The sequence below is a fragment of the Colletotrichum karsti genome (genome assembly GCF_011947395.1).
Source record: "Colletotrichum karsti strain CkLH20 chromosome Unknown Scaffold33, whole genome shotgun sequence".
Classification (NCBI taxonomy): Eukaryota; Fungi; Ascomycota; class Sordariomycetes; order Glomerellales; family Glomerellaceae; genus Colletotrichum; species Colletotrichum karsti.
Window position 1 is genome coordinate 230300 of NW_024065933.1, and position 22152 is coordinate 252451.

At 49.6% G+C, this 22152-nt stretch overlaps 8 protein-coding genes across 8 annotated transcripts; 4 read left to right on the plus strand and 4 right to left on the minus strand.

The window, feature by feature from the left end:
• Positions 1-390: 390 nt before the first annotated feature.
• CkaCkLH20_09335 (uncharacterized protein) lies at positions 391-1561 on the plus strand (the record flags this gene model as incomplete). Its single annotated transcript, XM_038892050.1, has 3 exons — positions 391-1258; positions 1313-1469; positions 1531-1561. 3 exons carry the CDS (start codon positions 391-393, stop codon positions 1559-1561), a joined length of 1056 nt encoding a protein of 351 aa, XP_038742633.1.
• A 187-nt stretch (positions 1562-1748) lies between these two features.
• CkaCkLH20_09336 (uncharacterized protein) lies at positions 1749-2587 on the minus strand (the record flags this gene model as incomplete). The annotated part of the gene is made up of 3 exons (XM_038892051.1): positions 1749-1886; positions 1945-2112; positions 2189-2587. 3 exons carry the CDS (start codon positions 2585-2587, stop codon positions 1749-1751), a joined length of 705 nt encoding a protein of 234 aa, XP_038742634.1.
• Positions 2588-4787: 2200 nt separating this feature from the next.
• Positions 4788-6362, plus strand: CkaCkLH20_09337 (uncharacterized protein; the record flags this gene model as incomplete). Its single annotated transcript, XM_038892052.1, has 4 exons — positions 4788-5023; positions 5100-5212; positions 5268-5896; positions 5952-6362. 4 exons carry the CDS (start codon positions 4788-4790, stop codon positions 6360-6362), a joined length of 1389 nt encoding a protein of 462 aa, XP_038742635.1.
• Positions 6363-10324: 3962 nt separating this feature from the next.
• CkaCkLH20_09338 (NmrA-like family protein) lies at positions 10325-11438 on the plus strand (the record flags this gene model as incomplete). Its single annotated transcript, XM_038892053.1, has 3 exons — positions 10325-10912; positions 10964-11311; positions 11361-11438. The coding sequence occupies 3 exons, from the start codon at positions 10325-10327 to the stop codon at positions 11436-11438; spliced, it is 1014 nt and encodes a 337-aa protein (XP_038742636.1).
• Positions 11439-11869: 431 nt separating this feature from the next.
• Positions 11870-13765, minus strand: CkaCkLH20_09339 (serine carboxypeptidase; the record flags this gene model as incomplete). Its single annotated transcript, XM_038892054.1, has 3 exons — positions 11870-13309; positions 13360-13535; positions 13588-13765. 3 exons carry the CDS (start codon positions 13763-13765, stop codon positions 11870-11872), a joined length of 1794 nt encoding a protein of 597 aa, XP_038742637.1.
• Positions 13766-16247: 2482 nt separating this feature from the next.
• CkaCkLH20_09340 (lysR family regulatory protein) lies at positions 16248-17783 on the plus strand (the record flags this gene model as incomplete). The annotated part of the gene is made up of 2 exons (XM_038892055.1): positions 16248-16475; positions 16545-17783. 2 exons carry the CDS (start codon positions 16248-16250, stop codon positions 17781-17783), a joined length of 1467 nt encoding a protein of 488 aa, XP_038742638.1.
• A 310-nt stretch (positions 17784-18093) lies between these two features.
• On the minus strand, positions 18094-18969 carry CkaCkLH20_09341 (uncharacterized protein; the record flags this gene model as incomplete). The annotated part of the gene is made up of 1 exon (XM_038892056.1): positions 18094-18969. The coding sequence occupies one exon, from the start codon at positions 18967-18969 to the stop codon at positions 18094-18096; it is 876 nt and encodes a 291-aa protein (XP_038742639.1).
• Positions 18970-19538: 569 nt separating this feature from the next.
• Positions 19539-22019, minus strand: CkaCkLH20_09342 (uncharacterized protein; the record flags this gene model as incomplete). Its single annotated transcript, XM_038892057.1, has 3 exons — positions 19539-19667; positions 19720-20905; positions 21490-22019. 3 exons carry the CDS (start codon positions 22017-22019, stop codon positions 19539-19541), a joined length of 1845 nt encoding a protein of 614 aa, XP_038742640.1.
• Positions 22020-22152: the final 133 nt, after the last annotated feature.

Consider the following 22152-nt stretch of genomic DNA (forward strand, 5'->3'; position numbering starts at 1 on the left):
CGCTAGATCCAATGATTGATCGCCTGACTCGCGAAAAGCACTGAGCGTCTTCCCACCGCCAGTTTATCATGCAACAAAGCCCGCGCGAGACCAACAGTTTACTAGCATTGCCTTCTAACGTGAGTCCGACCTGTCCAATCTAGACCCCAGTTCCAAGGGCAAATGGTCAAATAACGGCTGCTGCAACCTCTCACCTTGCGTTCCCCATCTCGGAACCGCACACCGCATTCGGTCTGGTTTTATCGACAGACGCCTTCAAGACAAAAGAAATGCCACCAGAAAACGTGAACCTGTTTCCGGCGCAAAACACATTCATCGTTCACAGCAATTCTCGATGACATCCACCCAACCACCAGCTTGAATGACGGCTTGTGAAACAGTCCGCAAACTATGAGCTCCCCAACACCGATCCCGCCCCCGGCGGTCATCGAAGCCGACTCGGCCGCTCCAGCTCGGGCCACTTCCGACCCGTCCTCCGAAACAACCAGTGCCGAGGACACCGGCCCCTCCGATACCGACTCCTCCCTCGGCATCGACCCCCAATCCTCCACCATATCCCTCCGTAGCAGCATCCTCAAGTACCGCGAAGAAAACGGCCGCACCTACCATGCCTATAAAGATGGCGCCTATCTCATCCCAAACGACGAGCGAGAAAGCGAGCGCCTTGATCTCCAACACCACCTGTTCCTCCTCACATTTGACGACAGACTCCACCTCGCGCCCCTGGACACCGAAAACCCGCCGCAGCGGGTCCTCGACATTGGCACGGGCACGGGCATTTGGGCCGCCGACTTCGCGGACACGTATCCCGAATCCTTTGTGGTGGGTATCGACCTCTCGCCGATCCAGCCCGCTTTCATTCCGCCGAATGTCAGTTTCCAGATTGATGACATCGAAGAGGAGCCGTGGACGTTTTCGCAAAGGTTCGATTTCGTGCACAGTCGGATGATGACCTCTGCGATTGCGGACTTCCCGAAACTGTTCCGGCAATCGTATGAGAACCTGAATCCGGGTGGGTGGATCGAAGTCACTGATATTGCGCCGATTACGTGCGATGACGGGACGTTGGGGGAGGAGACGGCGCTGTTTCGATGGTCTCGGGACCTGTTGAAAGGAACACAGACTATCGGAAGATCGTTTGACGGGGCAAAGTTGTATAAGAAGCAGCTTGAGGAGGCCGGGTTCGTAAACGTGACTGAGCGTGTTTTCAAATGGCCACAAAACCGGTGGCCACGAGATCCTCGATATAAAGAGCTGGGTGAGTCTGCTGGGCTTTTTGACGAGTTCCTGATGTATCTAACCAGAGTTGTAGGGTTATGGACGCTTGAGAATATTACTTCTGGACTGGAAGCTCTTAGCGTTGCAGTTTACACCCGTGTTCTGGGATGGTCTAAGGAGAGCGTGGATGTCTTGCTGGCTCATGTCAGGAAAGACATGAAAAATGAAGCAATACATTCTTATTGGCCTATGTAAGTATCAAAGCTGACATCTGTACTTGGGTGAATTGAACTTCTTCTAATGTCTTAACAGCTACGTCGTATACGGCCAAAAGCCAAGGTGAACATGGAAGAAGAGGAAGACAAGGTCATAACGATTGATTTCATGAAGAAGCTTTCAAAACACAAAAGTGTCCGTGTTTACTCAATTTTCCTTGCCTCTGGATACCCCGCGAACTCCTTGCGTGATCAGGACCTGTCCAATAACAAGAAAGGGTGAACATGAAGACATCATGAAGTATTCCTTCACAGTTATCTTAGGAATTCAAATCTTGACTCATCTGTGGCCTCCCTTGTGTTGATCTTCAACAGCGTCGAGAAGTTGCGGTCCCTTAAAATCTCACAGTCTCGGCTATGTCTATTGCGATCCTCTCCAAGCTTTTGACAACCCTGGGATGAGATTAGTCCTGGATAAGCCGTATTGGAGTATACTTGATGCACAACATACCTTGTTGCAGTAATAATACCACGGACAATCGGGGCATTCCTTCAGATCTCGCTTTTCCTCGTTACATCCGAAACACACCCTCGTCCGGCCCTCTTCATCCAGTGTCTCCCAATAGTCACATAGTGTCTTGTTCATCTCCAGGAGACGCTCAAGTTTGTGCGGGAATGCCTAAGACTGGTAAGCACGGCCACGAGAAGCTCAAAACTCAACCCATCCTCGAGTTTGAGCTGTCAGCTGAACTCACATGACAAATCGCCAGATCGGCGACACGAATACCCTTGGTCCCATCCACAAAATTCACTCTCTTGGCGTACACAATAGCGATCGTGTACCCGACCTTGAACTGACTCGGCGTGAACCGCAAGCCTTTGCTCAGGTCAAAGCCGACAATGAAGTTGTCGCCGTTCCTATCATGACAAACGAGGCAAAACGGATTCCCTGCCGACGTAGAAGCCGCATCAATCTCGGCCAGGAGGCACCATGTCTCCCCTTCCTCATAGATAGGCTGGCCCAGATGGTACTCAGACTGCAGCTGTGCGAAAGCGGGGAAGAAGTACGTGTCAGTGAAGCTGGCAGGCGGCTCGAAGTCCACCAATTCAACTTCCTGCACCGAAGGAGGAGTTGACGTCGTCGACTTGGACATGGCGGCGGATGGTTTGTCGCGGTTCCCAGTGACTTGACCAAAGATGAGGGCACCGATGTACGGGAGACGCTTTGTTTTCTCTAGAAGGTCTAGAGAGAAGGGAAGAGCGGGGTTGGAATCCCAATGGTGGCGTATCGAGCGGCGTCGCACAAGGTCCCAAGCCTGGTGGCGTTGTCCTTTGGCATTCGTGATCACCTTAGAAAACGGACGAAGGTGGTGATGGCAAGCTGGCAGGATTCAGCATCGTGTCCAAAGCCTCCGGTTGGGAACATTTCTCTGAAGGATTCACATTTGGTTGGTAGATGGGGAGACAGCCGCATGCGGTGCGACGACGCCTTCATCTCTCTACATTCCTACCCTGCGTTGGCCGGAAACGTCGTCTGGGCGCTTATGAGCTGAACTTTGGGTTTGAAACGAGACAAGCGCTGATTGATGACTCAGCGGCGATGTTGCTCGATTGCTTTCATGATGAAAGCTGTGACCACAGTGATGAGCCAGCTAATTATTGTGACAAGGGAACGTGAAGGCTCCTACCTTTGCTCAAATTGGCATGCAATTATGGAACCATCGACATAAAATTCGCATACACTGTTAAACGTTTTCTTTGCCGGCAAGTCGAATCTACTATTGCCCATAGTTCCGAAGTTTACTTAGGTCAGGAGACCGATGATTTACGAAGTAAAACAAGTGGCATCAAAACAAGTGTTGCACAGCATACCTTAGCTGCCACGATACTCACGGTATGCCGCGCTTGCTGTATCAACGATAAGTTCAAGACTCGACTCTCATCATGAGATCCCACACGATACATGTACAAATTCATCACTGTTGAAATGAATATAAGTGAATGTTACTCCGTTGGCTTTCAAACACAAAACCAGTTCAATAATTACTGAAGGTCATGAATAGACTCGACGTGTGAGCACGGTCGAAATGCGTGCAACATCGCAGATCATGTAGAAAAGGGTGGCTGTATTTGCGCAGTGTCAATTGTATGAACACATGCCGTATTCACGTGGCAATGGCGAGCAAGCACGGTTTCCCTGCCTCAAATGGATCATTCCCATATATTTACCGGTCGAAATTGGGACAGGGGTCCTCTCAAGGGGCTCGGCAATGGGACTTTGATGCTTTCTCCTGTGCTAATACAATCCGTTTATTGAGCTTAACCCTCTGCGGAGTAACTAGGTCTGGGGAAGACGGGCTTGCACGGTTAGTCCGGCTAGACAATGCTTAAATAAGAGCAACGGCTTCTAAAGCCACGCGTAATTTCGAATGAAGCGAAACCTAACCACAATCAACTTCGCGTGCTGGGGGAAACTAAGGGTGCGGCTGAATAGAATAGCATTGTAATTCTGCACCATTCTCGCGGTAATGAGTGAACAATCAAATATTAAGCGAGAACGCCATCGACCAAATTCAGCACAGAACGATATCAATTTAGGATTGGTGTCGTCCAGCGAATGTTTCAGGGGATCAAGAAGCCACGAACAGACAACCCCTTCGGTTACACTCGCATGGTTGACACGTGCAGAAAGGTCTTGTCAGTCAAAATAAGTGTATTGCTTCTAAGCACAGTCCTCAAGCCCACTCGCTCCGAACAATGGACTCGGCTGGATCCTGACAATGAGGGCTGGCGCCATGCCGGTGCCATGCCGGTGCCTGACTACGACGCGCGAAGTGATTCCAGCCCCTCGGCTCCATCTGAGGGTGGAAACGTATTAGACAGGGATTGTCACGAACAAACTCATTCTCGGCACTATCGATACCTTCATGATCGGATCCTGAATGCCGGTACGCTATCTATAGTACCCAGAAAGTCGGTAGGCTAGAGACCTTTTGGGCATGGCATCGACGCCTTTACATTTGAGAATATCGGTGAGCATTGGGACGGCAATTAGAAACCACTAATACATAGTAGCAAAAGAGTTGAATATCTGTGCCTCGTGATAGTTGCACAGCTGAAGAGCGGACAGCGTGTCTCACGCCACGGCCATCAGCAAGGGGCGCCGGGAGGAAACCTCCAACTTCACGTGTTGTCTCCTATTCATCAAGCCAAAGGTCTGAAGTATAATTATCCTATACGTTCTGTCTATCATCACTCGACCTTTCGTTCACCATCCCATCTCCTCTGCAGGTCTCTTCCCTCAGTCAGACTCCTCCCGGGTTCCCGCAATATAATCATCCTTTCATTGCAAACATGCACGCCTACAGCTACATTCCCGCCGTGGGATTCACTCTCATTGCTGTTGCATTGGCGCAGAGCAACTCCATGGTTGTGCCGGGTGCCGTGAATCCCATTGCAGCCAACGTCACCAACACGAAGCGATCCTATGGGCTTGTCAACCACGGTACCTCAGTCCGACGGGATGTACTGAAACGTGCTGTCAACGGTATCTGCGATGCTCTACCTTCCAAGTGGAGTTATATGGGATGGTAAGTCACATCACAGTGCTGTTTCATGCCATGTGAGCTCCTTGACTCAATAGCGAAATAACTGACACTTTCATAGCTACTCTGATTCGCCGTCGACTAGAGTCCTCTCAGGCGACCGCTGGTGCCCTGATGACCCCAACGGTCTGTCACAGGAGACTTGCATCGAGTTTTGCGATGGAAAGGGATATGGTGAGTAACTTTGGCAACAATATTAACCGCATGAACTGATCGTTATGACCTTTAGGTCTGGCCGGTGTGGAATGGGGTAAGGAATGCTATTGTGGCTACCTGCTCGACTCGTCTGCCCTCAAGTCCGCAGAGACCGACTGCAGCATGCCCTGCACTGGAAACAAGGACGAGGTCTGCGGTAACGGCGGGCGCATCAACGTCTTCACCAACGGCGATTCGGCACCTGCGGTCCTGGCCGCGTCTGGAGACTTTACCTCGATCGGATGCTACTCCGATCAGGCCTCCGCGCGAACCTTGACTACTCGCGTCAGCCTTCCCGGAAACGTGAGAGTCAGTGATTGCACCACGGCTTGTGCCAACCAAGGCTTCCAGTACGCGGGACTTGAGTTTGGTCAGGAGTGCTACTGCGGCGCCAGCATCCAAAATGGCGGCGCACCTATCTCGGACAAGTCTTGCAACATGGCCTGCACTGCCGACAAGACGGAGTTTTGCGGTGGCAGAGCTGCCATCAACATTTACAAGAGCTCTGTTCCGCAACAAGGACCGAGCAAGATTCCCGACAATTGGTCCTCGAAAGGCTGCTACACCGATAGCCCGTCTACACGTGCTCTTTCTTTCAAAGTGCCCAACTTTGGAAACTTCAGCGCCGCCCAGTGTGTTTCTCAATGCTCTACTCTCAACTACGTAAGTACTTTCATGTCTTCTAGCATTCGTATGACGACTAACCGCTTTATCACAGCAATATGCTGGTCTCGAGTATGGCTCCGAATGCTGGTGTGGCAACTCCATCGACAACGGCAACGCCCCGGCTTCCAGCGGATGCGACATGGCCTGCGTCGGTAACCATGCGGACACCTGCGGAGGTGCCGGACGCGTCAATATCTATCAGGCTGCCTGCAACGGTACCCCGGGCTGTCATTTCGGATACGGTCTGATCCGTCTTCTTTTCACCGCGAGTAACGTGAAGCAATGCGAAGATGCCTGCCACGCGGACCCGAATTGTCTTTCCATTCAATTCGGAACTGAGCCCAGCTCTACTGCCCCGTTCTGCAACCTCTTCAAGTATCCCATTCCATCGGTTGTGGACACTCAGTACATGGACGCGCGCTGCTCGTCGTTCCACTTCTACGACTCGTCTTGCACGTTCTAAGACATACATGAGTTCATAGCCTTGGAACGAGCTACGCAAGTCATCGATAAGCTGGAGAAAACTGCACAGGCTGGATTTAAGACGTCTTGTTGTGAAGCTAGCTATATGGTGGTCGACAGCAGATCGCTCGGGTGAAGCTCGTGACAAGACCTAGGAGCCTGAAAAGATTCATGTTTTAGAAGCTCTTGGTTTGAGGAGGTGCTCCGTAGAGTATATATCTAATCAAGCACGATTCAGACTGCATTCTCATGTTCAAAGGCAACAAATTGGAACCACAACATCGTGGAAGCATAAAATGTGTGACGTACAGAATATTACTTCAGACTATCACATACAATTAATTCGGCCTTCTCGCGGTCCATATCTGTCTATTTTTACTCTTCATATGTGAGCGTCTTGCTTGATTCTCAAAGAGCGACTGGCTGGGTCTAATTCATGCTTTGACTCGACATATAAGCCCAGTGAAGCGACTGGATTTGGCGAAGACCATTTAGGAGAAGGCTGCATAGATGCAGTGTACATTTAAACCAATGTGAATATCATCAGATAATTTCATCGCCACGTGTCTCAGTGACAGGAAGGCGTTTCTTCCCCTACCAAAGCCTTGGGAAGGCTTGGCAAGTGACCAGCTCGACGAACGAAACCACATTGATCATGAGAGATTTTCAGCTTTGACCAGAATACCATGTATGTCTCAGCCACTTTCCCACACTAACAAGGATGAACGATCTTGTTATCCCACATCATCCAAAATTTTAAGACGACTTAGAACAGGCTGTGTTGGCAAGAAGGTGCATTTCTATTACCACCGATACTAGGCGACGTGGGGGACGGGTTTGACAGCTCATACGGGGTGGGAAGACAAGGATTGGCACATAATATGATCGATGTGCCATTGTTATGTGCCGTGCATAGCCGAAAATCCCCTGCCGGTTGCCTCCATGCGTGATTTTGAAGTACAGTGGACCAGTTGAAGAACACCTGCAGTATGCAGCGATCCAAAACCTGCGGATGTTTAAGTTCGCCTTGATCGATACTTCGTTCAGTATTGCCGCGTAATGCTGTCATGACATGCCCCAAAGTAGTATCTAAGGCCGATATTGGGATCGGGGAGGGGCTTTTGGAGATCCAAAAACATCTATGGGTGCAGAATGAAAGCGAAAAGCATGGGCAAAAGAATGAAAAACCGGTCTCAAGCGGCGCCTCCCGCTTTTCACAGCTTGAGCTCCTCAAATGAGAAAACAAGACGAGAAAACTACTTCTGAAAATAATCTGGGTAATAACACCTTCTGTTTATGGAATCAGGCTTCTGATTTTTGATTACAGTACTCTGCTTCTCATTCAATCATGTTGGGCTGAACTTATTGAAGGATTTCAACTTCTATAGTACCACCCGGACTGGCTAACTTGCCATTCAGATAACACATTAAAGTACATGTGTTGTATATAATACCGAGAAACCTTGCAGTATCGGTAATCTAACTATGTTTTCCATGTTTATATAACAAGTAGAATACTATGAGGTTCCCTTTTGAGCAGGAGTATCACTGCCACCCCCACGGCTGATTGTCAGGCTATGTGACGGAAGCCTAGCTGGTAGTGATTGAGGGGCTATGAGCAGACTGGAAGGATTTAATGACAGACTGACAATAATTTATTCGTTTAGAATGAGAAGATTCACATGATCACTTTTGACTAGCTGCCACCAAAGGAATAAATGCTACAAATATGCCTCAAGCTGGATCGTGTCAATGTCTCGTCAAAGTCAAAGCTCTCTCCCCAGCCTTGTGATCGGTCATTTGTTTTCAGAAATCAGCAGCAACCTTTCAGTACACCCCCCCGAAATACCTTTGAATGGCTCGATCTGCTTGGCGTCTGGTCTGCTAGGAAGGCCCTCTGACCACCACTTCATGAATCCGCCCGGGATATGAGAACTGACTGCATTCAAAATTCCCCTCATGATTCGGAATCGACCACGTATGGGAAGTAAGCAATCTCAAATGATTGACGGGGATAGTGAAGTTCAAAACAGTATGCATCTCACAGTGTCCAGCCTCCGAATCTCGGGAAGGTAGGGACAATGCTCGGGTACAAAACACTGGCAACGCCCCGAGCCATAAATCTATCCTTGTGTTATCAGTCAAGACGCACCGGACCTTATACTCTCTCTTGAATCCCCACATCCAGCAACGCTTATCATCTGTATAACCTGTAAAATGAGGTTCACTGACATCACTACTCTCTTCATTCTTACCGCATGGGTCAGCCATGGTATTGCTGCGCCGCTTCAGGCTGTCAGTGAAGTGACGTCTCCAAAGTCATCTGCCAAGGGAAAATCAGCCCAATGGTTCCCTTGGTTGTATCAATCCTCTGCGGTAGGAGAGGAGGGAAAACGTGATGAAGAGCCTACCCGCAACTTTGACTGGGGAGGACTCAACCACCGCTCGGCTAAAGCCGTCAAAGCATCTTCGAGCTGTCTTGTCAAGAGTGAGTCCACAGAAACGGCATTTTCTCTACACTTGGTCATCTCAGATACTAAATTCACTGGACTAGACGCAAACTGGTGTGGGGTTCCGCTCAGAAGACACACGCCTGAGGACCCGAAAAGCTTGCCCAGAACGTCTGGAAAAGAAGCCGTGATTGGAACTTCTAGAGTCAGCTTCAATGATTTCCCTTCGAATGAAGAAACGGCTGCTCTAACATTGCTGGTACCGTCAGAGGGACGACGTATCCAAGGGGAAGACCATTAGAAGTGGTAAGCTGCTGAAGTTCACGACACGAGTCTATGCCGGCGAGAGCTAATTGTCCTGAAATCTGCGCAGCACGTGCTCCTGCTAGAACTCGTCTGGCCGAAAGAAAAAATACCGATTCATACAAGAGGCGGAATCGTCGAAGCGAACCTACATCCGAGCCGAACATCAATTCCGGGGAGAAAAAAGCGTCGATTCCAGGTTACTAGAGTGAGTATTCGATAAGATAATTAAAACCGAGATATCACGTACCTTACTAAGAATGGAAACCAAACAGTCGGAAACTGGTACGCCAAGAGATCCAATGATCACGCCCCCAAAGTACCCAGAGGCCCACAGATGAGTGCACAGGATGTGTCTCCTGTGTCGAGTGTCAATAAATCTGAAGAGTCTGGCTCAACTTTGACCAAATTTCCAGTCCGCGAGCCGAGAATAGGGACCTCCGAGTGATAACTGGAACAAGAAGAACGCAAATACGCAGCAAGCAGCAAACGCACATCAGTATGAACTTCGTTGGCTTCTCCCATAAGGATCTTTCATTCGTTAGTACATTAAGTAGCCTTAGCGGTGCTGGATCATCAGGCCACATGTACGTTGGCATACATGAATAACAAGCACTTATGAACTCGCAATTCTTTCATGTCCGCTACCCAGAGTGAAGTATTTCTGGCGCATAGAGGCAACTAAGCGTTCTTGTGTAGTTATCCTGCGTGCCATCTCATGTGAATGAGAGAAACGTATCCCACTCACCCCTGTAAACCATTTATTAAAGCCTGTAAATATGCTTGTAGACAAATGCTCAGCTTCGATGGGCTTATGTACTTCTGTATTCTAAAATCCTGAACTTACATGCAGGGGGTCCGCTCTCAACATATCACGCGAGGCGCTAAAAATGCGAGATGTGAGTGGGCGGATGAATGAAAGATCCACTCAGCTAATGCCAACATCATCAGTGAGGGGGTGCCGAGGAAGCGAGGAAGCGTTGTCGAGAGTACTACGCTGGCTTCTCTGGACATTTCAACTTGTACTCCTGTCAGCACTAACATGAGAAATAGACCATTGTCACATGGTCTAGTTTACGACCTTAATGTTCCTCTTCCCCGACACCCTCAGATCACTTTCTGCCCACACTATCGCCTTGGAGATCGATCCGAAACCCTCCCTTGTCAATTCAACATTCCTCCTGTGAGCCACTGAGGTTGCGCCACAGACATGGAACAAAAGCTGATAGTAGTTGTCGGTGCTACGGGCAACCAAGGAGGCTCCGTCGCCCGCAGATTCCTCACGGCCGCATACCATGTACGTGGCCTCACTCGTAATGCCTCCTCTCTCCCTGCCGCCCAGCTCAAGTCGCTGGGAGTAGAAGTTGTGGAAGCGAGTCTTGATGATGCTCGTTCGCTAGAAGATGCATTTCGTGGTGCGAATATTATCTTCAGTGTGACCAACTACTGGGAGCCTTTCTTCCGGCCTGACTGCCGCGCGGAGGCGCAAAGATTGGGAATTTCGTGCCGCCAATACGCCTATCATGTCGAATACTCTCAAAGCCGGAATATTGTTGACGCAGCAGCCAAGACCTTGGACTCACTCGACGAGAATGGATTCTTGGTGTCCACGCTCAGTAATGCGAAGAAATGCAGCGGTGGCAAGTTCACGGAGCTCTACCACTTCGATGCGAAGGCCGACGTCTTCCCCGACTACGTGAACAGTATCTATCCCCTTCTGGCTGCAAAAATGTCTTGTATCCATACTGGTTACTTTTACACGAGCTACAACATTCTTCCCAACTCATACTTCAAAAAGGTTACTCGTACCACTGAAGTTTTATGACGAGTTCATTGCTGACAGCAGCAGAATCTCGACGGCACGTTCATCATGGCGTTCCCCACTGCTCCAGACAAGCCCGTACCACACTTCGATCCTGTCGGTGATATGGGAAATTTCACGTTTGCGGTTTCCCAAATGCCGCCAGGCAAAGCTTATATGGCAGAAGGCACGACCTGCACATGGCCTGAATTTCTGCGCAGCTGGGCCAATGTGGTGGGTGTCAAGGCTAGCTACAAACAGGTCACGCCCGAAGAAATGATTGAGGCGACAGGAGAGCATGATACTGGCATTGAGGTGGCCTACATGTTCTCATATGCCTCGGATCCAGGCTACGATGGTGGTATGAGCTTGCTCAAGGCAGCTGACATTGAAAAGGTCAGTCAAATTACAGTGCCATCGCCAGCCACAAAGCTGACTCTTCAAGTCCGGAATTGACTGTCCCATGACAGCCTGGAAAGACTGGGCAAAGAAGACGGACTGGTCTTCGGTATTGGAGAAGTAGATCAAGCCTACCGGTAAACCCACAAGACATGACGAGATATGCAACACTTTGCATAGTCCCATCACGGCGTGGCCTATTCGCGACTTTCCGGCCCGTCGTCGTTTAAGTCTGCGGTGAAAACTGGTATCAAATAGTCCACCTCACCTGGCATTGCTTTACTGAGAAATCTTATTGTCCATTTATATTTCCGTCCTTAGTTTGAACCAAAAGCCATAACTCCAGCATTAAATAAGATCCAAGGTAATCTTTGTTCGCAAAGTCTCATGAGGGGCTGACAGATTTATCTGCGCAGTACCCTTAAGACTCCTTGGGCTTTAGAAGTGAATGTGACGCAACACAAAGCCTTGCGTGTGTCTCGAATGCCTCCCGTCCTGTTCAAAATAACTTGCTCAAGAGTGAGACTTGTATTTCTGAGCCAGGCTTGCTCACACTTAGATGCCCAATAGCAGAGCTGCAAAAGCTGCGACCCCGATCGCAAGCGCCGCCTGATCATTGTCTCCTCCCATTGCGACACCGCTGCTATTCTTGGGAGAACCTTGGTTCGACAAGACTTCACGACCTGGCTCCATAGACTGCGGGAACATCATGATGGTACCATTGCCGATGTCTCCAACAGGCATAGACGCGTTCTGGTCGATGGTGAATGGCCTTGTTGATTCAAATCCATCCCTCCGTCCAACCAAGACCTCAACGCTGCGGAAGGCAAGTGAAGGAGTGTCCATAGCAACAAAGTGTCCGGAATGTGCGACAGCAAGGTACGTAAGCCCTCGTTCCGAATGAACTGTGCCCATGACACCAGCACCAGCGTAGGCTTCGGGGTTGTCATTGGAATGGTACGGTATGTAGAGCGGCGATGACGGTTTGGACTGGAACCCCATCTGTCCACCCCAAGTCAGGTTCTGAATCGTCAACAAGGTACCGTCGTCGATGAGCACATAATCGCGGGTTCCATGGGCGAGGATGACATTCCGAGTCTTGTCGATGACGTTGGGGAGAACAGGCTGACTTCCCGGGCCGTCCATTACTGAGTTGTCTGTCCCATTGAAGAAAACGTTGGTATCGGTGCAGAACTTCCACTCCTTATCGACAGGAGCATTTATGGCCCTCTTCACGTCCTCGCGGTTGAAGTATACCGGTCCCGCGCCCTTCGGTCTGTACATGGAACCGTCGCTGAAACCCAGAGGATCGAATTTGAGCGGGCAACCTTCGGTAATTGTGTAAACGCTGAAGCAAGGATTCAGCTGTTCCGCAGCTTCTCCGATCATCGTCCAGATGTCGCACTCCTTCTTGACTTCGCCGTTCATGTCGACGCCAGGTGGCACAGCGGGTTGCGGGCCCGAAGGTGGGAAGACGAGATACTTTCTCATGTACTCTGCATACCCGCATTTCTCATTTACGTCGACCAAGGTCTTCCGAAACGTGTCGTTGAAAGCGAAGACATGCTCCCATCGATCAGCGAAGGAAAGGGCCGGAATCTCCTCTCCTATGCTGTCAAGGGAGTATGTTCCATCGAAGATCTGCATACCGCCCACGTTGAAGTAATCCTTGTCGTTCGAATCGATCATCGCGCTAGCAATGTACGGGCAGTACATGCCGCTGTAGGAGGATCCTGTGACATACACCTTGAAGCCCTTCATGTCGAATGTGTCAATGAAGTTGCGCCAGAAGCTGAGGAATTGTCGTGCCACATCGAATTCGTCCTTCGCAGTCGGAGCGCCCGTTGAAAACCCCGTGCCGACAGGCTGGTCAATCCAGACGACGTTCGTGATCCTGTGCCAACTCCATCTGTTCTTGACAGGCTTGAACATTCCTGGCTGCCAGAGCATAGGGCCATTTTCCGAAAGCAGTTCGCCGGTCGAGGAGCAGCCCGGCTTAGGGAAACCAGTCAGCGTCACACGTTATCATGAACATTATAACTTACACCGCCAGTGAGCCAGATCAAAATCTCTTTCTCGGTCTGCTGGTTCTCGGAGGGGAAGAACCAAAAGTAGAGTTTCTCGCTAGTGTCGTTGTTCGCGTGGATGGGGAGTAGACCAGCGTAGGACTCGCCGACGTCGAAGTCCACGTTAGGAATGTTGGTTCCATTCACTACATATTCTTTGCCAAGATGTCAGCAGGCACACAGTACTGCGAGTTCTTAGCAACGCACTTCGAGTCTTATCCGTGAGAAATTTTGGTTGCGTCTGAGCCTTGGTGGAAACACGTTGTGGCTTCGCTTCCGCTCGTTCCGGAAACAGCTTTCGAGCAGCAGCAGGACGATATTGCTGCAAATTCAAAGTCGCGGAAACAATCGAAGGCAAAAGCACAAGAGCTTGAAGCCAGCGCATCTTCAAAACTTGGCGGTTGGTGTTTTCGCGTTGTAACTCTACCTGGGCTACTTCGACATCCACGACCCCTCATACGTTCTACAGATCAAAAGAGAACCGAGTCCCAAAGGGACTTTTAAGAAGGCCAAGCAGCTTTAAGCATTCTCGGAAGGGTGCGATGCGCGTTTCAAAACAGCCGATGAAGGGTTTAAGCTCGGACGTTGGAGCCCGGAAGAGACTGAACATCAGTGTCACCTCATCCGCTTCGACCGAGCTTATCTCAAGTGGCGTCGGATCGTCAAGCGGGGTGCCTGCCAAGAGAACTTAATGGGGAAATATTTCGCTCATTTGCAGGAGCGTTGTTCATGGCACCCATGACTCCCGGGCGATGAACCTCGCTGTATGGTGTTCGGCCTGCGGGCATTTCTAGTCAAGCACCCCGCAGAAGATTAGCTTATTTGAACTTCAAACCCGCATTGTTTCGATAGACGGCAGACGCCGCCTTTCAGCAGAAACCGCCCGAAGTAGATGGGTTGGTCCCAGGAACTTGGGATGGAGGGTGACCCTGACGGCGTGTAACCAATTGCCGCCAGATTTCACTTTGAGCTTGTGACTTCACGATAACCACAACTTTGGGTTTCATTAACTTTTTGATTAGTTCACGGAGGGATGATGAGCCGATTATCCCACTCGGTGAGGCATTCTGTCGAGCAATGAAAGATTTCCTTTACATGAACATCGGGGGGATTGTTATTCATCCTTCTACTCTGTTTTGGACACTTTTGACTGATCGATGTGCTGACACACGACCCATAAGCCTCATCTATTTCCCCCGGCGATGAGTACTGCGGCCCAATCGGGTACAGTTTGGCGAAGGTTTTCAGCCCAATGACAATATTCCAAATATCGCATGAGTTTTTGCAGAGGGTTTAGAGATTGAAAAAAGGAAAGAGAGCCCGTATATCAATCAATATCAGATAAACCTTACGAAATTTCCGAAGCACTGCCGACGGCCTGCATGCTCAAGGTTATCCGAGACATTTTCGTACGTATTGATGAATTTTTGGCAGATGTTACTTGGTGTGAACATTTTCCTTGCTTCTTCCTTGCAAACCATGAAAGAAATGAGGCTGAAGTCGTCATCTTCAAGCCAGTCTCTGTGACGCTAGATTCAGTTCTCAGGATCATACGCTACTCTACTGGTTGTTTTCTGGCTGCTCGCGAAGTCAGTCTCTGAATATCTTCCCTATGACAATTTGAAGTTCTATCGACGGTAAAACAGTATCTAAATATAACTAAGAACCTTGCAGTTGAACTTACGTACTCTCATCTCACTGAGAGTTGCAAATGCTTGGGTTCCGAGAGACTTCATTTGGATTGAAATAACTTGACTGAAGAATAACTGGCACGACTTGGTTGAAAGCTTAATCCCACCTTATTAAGTCCTTTGCTACTGATCATGCTGGTGTCGAACATCTATGCCGAAAATTTAATCGAAACGTTGCATAACCTTACACGCATCCAAGGTCATCTTGAATCCCTGAATTCATTGTGCGTAGGCAGTAGTCAATGGAAGTCATGTAAGAACACCACGGCTAACGAAGGAAACTTGATAAACGGCTAAGAAATTGAGATAAGTTATTGAAACTTCAACTGTGGTTCGAAGAAATGTACGTGTGGGCAACTCCTTCATGGATCCTCACTCAGAAGAAGGCCTGGTGTTCCCGATACCAGATTGCATATACCTTACTTCTAAGTGAGTTTGTGTTTTGTGAAATGTCTCATTATGGCCTTTAGAGCTGAATTAAAGACAACCGAACACGATTTTGTTCATCAAGGTTTGTAATCTCATTAGTTTTTGACATGAGCTCAAGTACCTTTTCGCGGCTTACGCTAACCTAAGATCCTTCCAAAAAGCGACTCAGCCAACTCTGGCTTGCCTCTGCATTAAAGGTCGTACACATTTTCTCACGCCATAGTAGGTTGCTACTTACTCCGCGACATCATGGTATTTCTCACCATTCATTCTCTCGGACTTCATAGCCTAATGCAATTGCAGACCTCACTCCATTGTTCAGTAGAGCGCAATTAGGATTCAAAACCCTCAGAGTGGTATCTCCCACCGGTTGAAGTGGGCTCTCTCAGCAAAGCCAAATTGACATGGGTCATTTCATTTTACCGAGAGGTCTCTTGGCATTTTCATGCGGAATTTGAATTGTTATTTGATTTTTTGAATGTCTATTGGTTGGAATTATGTTACAATGTCTCATTTGGATCAAAATCCATGCCACAACCCCAGGCTCTGGGCAGTACGAATACGAGAGTGGATCCAACCTGAACAAAAGATCAAAAAACATTTCGGGTCTTGCACCCGAATCCAATAAGTGACTATTCCTTTCTGAGTCGCTTAGAATCATTGATTGGAATCGTTTAAGAACTGAGCCAGTGAGCCGCCGTATGCTCACATCTTTCACTATCTTCCCTCTCCCGACACGTCGCCATCATGTTCTCGTTTCTCTTCAACGGCAAACCACAACCGCCAACCACCGTCCCCTCAGACACAATTATTCCTTTGAACGGAAACGATGACAATTATGTTAATCGATGTATTGTCATGTTGTTCATGATGCGCTTTGACGATGTCTTAGATCCAGAGAAACTACGTTCATCGTTAGAAAAGCTTCTGGAGCGTAAGGGTTGGCGCAAACTGGGCGCTCGTCTGAGACTCAACGTACGGTGGAAGTCTCTGGCACGCATCCGTGCATGTGTGGTTTTCTAATTGAGTGCTAATATTGCGTAGAGTCAAGGCAAGCTGGAGTATCACGTACCGGAAGATTACAGCCCAAAAAGGCCAGCTATTGTGTACACTCATGTCAAGCACGACGTAAACATCGAAGACGACCCTCTGGCTTCAAAACTGCCGAAAGCCACTTCGAAGCCAGCCATTGTTGGGGACTCGAAAGATTTCGAAGAGTTGATGAGACGGCCAGATGGACCAAAGAGCCTGGACGACTACATCTACCGGGACGAGCCGCAGCTCGGTTTGCACATTGTTTCTTACAATGACACGACTCTCGTTTCTCTCAACTGGATGCATACACTGTTCGACGCCATGGGTAGGCGAGAGTTGCTCACAGCATGGACGGCGATGTTGGAGGGCCGCGAAGACGACGTCAAGCCTTTCCTCGGTTTTGATGTCAATCCAATGGCAGATCTCGGTTCCAATCCCACGGAGAAATACGTCCTAGCCGACAAGCTGGTCTCTATGTGGGGAATGGCAGTGTTTGTTTTCCGCTCAGTATGGGAAACGTTCGCGTACCCACGGGAAGAGTTGCGCATGGTGTGCATGCCGGCGGCGCATGTGAAGAAACTCAAGTCTTCAGTGAATCAAGAGCTTTCGGAACAGACCCATGGCTTACAACAAGCTTTTGCAAGCGAGGGCGATGTCTTGTTCGCATATGTAACCCGGCTATTCCTTCAACACTTGCCGAAAACCTCGCAGCAGACGATTCACATGATGAACGCTTTCGGATTGCGGTCAGTACTCAAGGGTGACTGCCTCCCTGCAGACAAAGCCTATGTCGGAAACGCCGTCAGTTCGGTTAATACGCTTCTCTCTGCAAAGGACATCCTCACAAACCCGCTCAGCTACACAGCATGGGCCATCCGCAAATCCATCATGGAACAGGGCACCAGGGAGCAAGTCGAAGCTCGAGCGGCCCTTCAGAAGGCCGTGAAAATGCCCATGTTTGGGGACGCTACTATGCAACTAGTAACCATGTCGAACTGGGCGAAAGCTAATTTCTTCGACACTGATTTCTCGGCGGCGGTAACGACAGCTGGCGTGGGCTCAAAAGAGCGGCCCAATAGACTAGGGAAACCGACCCTCATCCTTGGAAACACCTTTGTCAAGGGAATCAGTATTCGTCAAGTTGCTAGTGTCACTGGTAAAGACGCCGATGGTAATGTCTGGTGGGGAGGTACATTACGAGAAGGGCTCTGGGGGAAGATCGCGGAAACCCTGGAAAGAGACTTTTGAAAATTTTGGCCCATCAAGAGCAGGTAAAATGTGTCGCTTCTTCGGTCCATTTCGTATCTTTCAATTCTGTTTTCAGTCTCGAGCAACAGACTTTAGAAAGGTCATCTGGTAGAGGATATTCTAACAACTATCGTCGGCAGATCTGGCTCTTGATTACCACACGCTACATTGACTTTCAGCGCAATCATGACTTAATAGAAGCATTGGTCGTAAGTCTAAGTCAGACACTCTCTTTTTGCTTCGACCAAAATCTATCTATGGCATCCGTCTCTGACGAACTGCACATCTAAGTTTAATGCAAATCCATATATCAGCGGCCCGTAAGAAGCTTCAATCCCTTCATGGCTTGCTCATTGGCGGTGAACAGAATGCCACCAGCCAATACAGTCCTGCCCAGTCGCATGACTGTACCTCTCCAGAGTCCTCTAACCCCGTCTTCGGTCATAATCGCTCGGAATGACTCCATCGTCCCAACAGCTTTCGCCTGCTGAGCCTTCGTTTTGATGGTATCGAACGGCTGGGTTGCCAACGTCGAAACCGTGCCAGCTATAGCGCCGTTGGCGAAGGTCATGACAGGCCCCTCGACGCTGATCCCCTTGCTCCTCTCGAAGTCCTTGATGATGCTGTAGCTTCCAAGACGGAAGCCTGTTGTGCCGATCTGCTTCAGTGTTGTCGTGACGTATCCACGCCATAGTGCCTTGAGAATGCCTTGCTCACGCGTAAGAGTCCTGATGCAGTGGATGGCTCCCTTGAACCTATGCGAGGTTTTGGCGTCGTCAATGAGTGCCGTTTTGATGCGTTCGCTCGGCGTCACAATAACCGTGCTTCCGACGACGCCCGCCACCATACCCGCCGCTATGCTTCGGGCCGGACTGAGCGTATGCGTCTTTTTGTCTTCGAAGGCGGTTCGGATGCTGTCGAAAGCCACGAACCGCACGGCGTCCTTGCCGATGGATCCCACGATCATGGTACTGCATCCCTTGTACAGCGCTCGCACACCCTCCTCACGCGCTACACGGAGTACGATTGCAAAAGGATTCCGCGTTCCCTTCTGATGCCCATAGAGTTGTACTCGCGTCTTTGAGAATTCGAACGGGTAGGTACAGGCCGCTTCCACGCCGCCAGCTATGCCTCCCGCGGCAAGGGACAGGAATGGCGAGGTCTTGCCATCCGCCTGGGCGACCATCCTCTTCGTACACTTCTAGCAGTGTTTGAAAAAAAAAATAGGTAAATCTTCGGATTTTGTTGCACGGATTCCGAAATTTGTGAATGTTGTACTGTTGCCTCGGCTGTGACGATGTAGAGATGACGTCGGAACCGCGATTACGGCGCCGTGGCTGGCCTCGGCAATTCACGGGTCAGGGTACGTGTGCATACTTTGGCACACTGTCCTCTCGCACATACTACTCTTTCCTTTCTCAGTCGGAGATTCCAATGACAACCGTAAGGATTGGATTTTGTTGATTTTAATTCCTAAACCCTTTCTGGTTTATCTTATGACCAGCTGTGAAGTTTCTGTTTCTTGATTGGCAATATGGGTCGAACAAGGGAAATACATCAAATTCTACAATTCCAAAGTCCAGGTTCGCGAATCCTGAACTCAACTCCAGCTTGCTACGTTGGCAGCAAAGTCTGATGATAACCCATGAAGAATGACGAATCCGGATGCAATAAATCATAGCATATACATGCCGCTGCAGTGTATCTTTTGGAAGAATAGGACTAGGTCTTACATCTTGGTCACTCTATGTCGTCTTAACCCGCCACGCAACCAACTCCACTGAGATCCAACAGCTCGGCATCCATGTTGCGACACTTCCACTGAGCCGGCTTTCCGCTTGGGGGCTCAACTGTAATGTTGAAAGCCTGGATATTATCGCAACTCTGTAGATGTTGTTAGCATAGCTAAGAGCTCGTGGCCGAACGAAGGTCTTACATCTTGGTCGCTGCAAATCAACGACCCAACAACAGGATCACTCTTTTTCGAAGTCTTCCCAAAAAAGTCTTTGAACACGACGTCAGTGATGACCATCAAAGACGGGTTCTCTTGGCAGGTTGATGCATTCACGGCGCCATAGCACTGGTCGATCTTCAGCGCGGCATCGTTGTTGTTGACGAAAAAGCGCTCGTACGTGACGTTACGCACGATACCAGCGCCGCCGCCACCAATCCAACCTGGATTGGTCACAGCACCTTCTCCTGGCCAAACTTTGAGACGAGCGCTGTCGGTCGCGTTGCTCATAGAGATGTTGTAAATGTAGAGATTCTCGACCACATCCCAAACTCCAGGGTACTGGCCCAAGGAGCCAACGGAGATTCCGTGAGACGAGTTGCAAGTGAGGCCTTGGACCAGGATGTTCGTGCTGTTTGGTTTGAAACTAACACAATCGTCGTCATGATCCAGGTAGGAATTCTGGATAACGATGTTGTCAGATCGATACGTATCCCAGCCATCCAAGTTCTTCGCCTCGAACTGTGACGTCGATCGCGAGTAAACATCGATGTCAGAGACCAAAAGGTCCGAGCTGTTGGCAATCAAAAAGTGCCACTGAGGAGATGATCGGATCTTGAGCCCCGTGATCGAACCTCCATGCCAACCATCAGTCACAAACAGCAGCGGTCTCTCGACAGTACTGTCTGCACCATGGGCATCGTACCAAGCCTGACCGTTACCGTCGATTGTGCCCGTGCCGAGACCGTAGAGATTGACGTCCTCCCCGCCCCAAAGCCACCAAGTACTTTGGTCCTGGAAGGGAAACTGAAACAGGTAGTCCGGGGTCCAGACGTCCAAGTCGTCACAGAAGGTGATTGAGCCCGTCAGGGCAATGTCAATCTTCTTCAAAAATCGGAGGTCTAGTCGCGAGCAGACAGTGTAGGCTTTGTCAAGTACCACAGTTCCGCCGTCATTGCAGTCTTCTAAGGCAGCCAGAATTTTGGGCGCATCATCGCGTCCGGGGGTACAACTGGGCTTGACGAAGCATGTCTTCCCATCTTCGCGTGATGTTGAGGGTGTGAAGGATTTGAACGGGCTATGAGGTGTTGCTTGGATGTTTGGTCGTTTGGGTGCTGCTTGGGCCTCGACAAGAGCAGCCGAAAAGGTGATGGCCGCAACGGCCAGACGACTAAAAGAGAGCATAATCACTCCTCCCGTCAATTGATAGCTGAAAGGTAACGGGTGCAACGATTTAGTAGAGCTCTCCGTTGGCATGGTATTTCCATTTCTCTTTAACATCAATAAACGCCAACCGTACCAAACCTCCCTCAACCACGAAATTCTCCGTCTACCCCAATATCCCCAAATTTCGGCTCGAATTACAGCGAGAAGATCCCATTCATGACATGTCATTGATGGCAAGATCGGTGAGCGAGATCTGCGCCAAGTCGATATTCCATCCCGGCTAAATCCATCCCCCCTCCTGCACGAGAATACCCGTCGGATAATTCCCTGAGAGCCTCCGACAACAAACATGCGGGGTAACGCCGTTGGGATCTGCGATTGAACATGTGCTATTTGAAGTATGCTCTGCGTAGTTGCGTCTAACAAACAAATTCCAAACCCAAGGAACCGGAAGATCTACCGTATACATCGTCTCTCGTATGTCTTGTCATACTCAAACCTCTCCGATTGGCTGGGTTTTCTTACATCAAATCCCGCCTCCTCATTCGAACAACAACATCTCTATCGAGACTGACGACACCTCTACACTCAGCCTTCTCCATTCCCAGTCCTCTATCTGCGGGAGAACCATCCAAATGGGACCATCGCTCGAATTCCAGGTCAAACAGGGTGACCATCATTGCCACCGCGGCTAAAATCTCATGCTTGGCGAAGAATCGGCCAGGGCATATGACACTGCCGCCACCGTAAGGGCAATAGTCGCCCAGCTTCACCTTCCGAGTCTCTGGCTGAAGGAAACGTTCTGCCCAGAACTCCCTAGCTGGGTGACCGGGAAAAGCCCAAACGGTGTCGTCAATGTGTGACAACCAACTAGGCGCCAGAATGAAGTTGTCCTTCTTCAAAGTGTACCCGTCTATCTCGATATCTTGCCTCAGTCTCCTTGAAATAGGAATACTGGAGCGGAGGCGCAGGCACTCGTTGTACACGGCATTGAGTAGTGGTAGCGCCGAAAGCTTGGTGATGTCAATATCGAGCATCGTTTCCTCAGTGGCACCAGGTATCATGGCGGTATTGACTTCGGTCCGAATACGATTGAGGAGCTTCTGGTCGCGAACCATTTCGAATAGCATGTAAGCTGTCATCGGAACTGCGTTGGCGTTGATACTGTTCGTAGAGGAGTCAGTAACTGTAAAGATTGTCCAGGTGACGTGAAAAAGGAAAGTGGCACGTACGCCCATATCAAGCCCATGT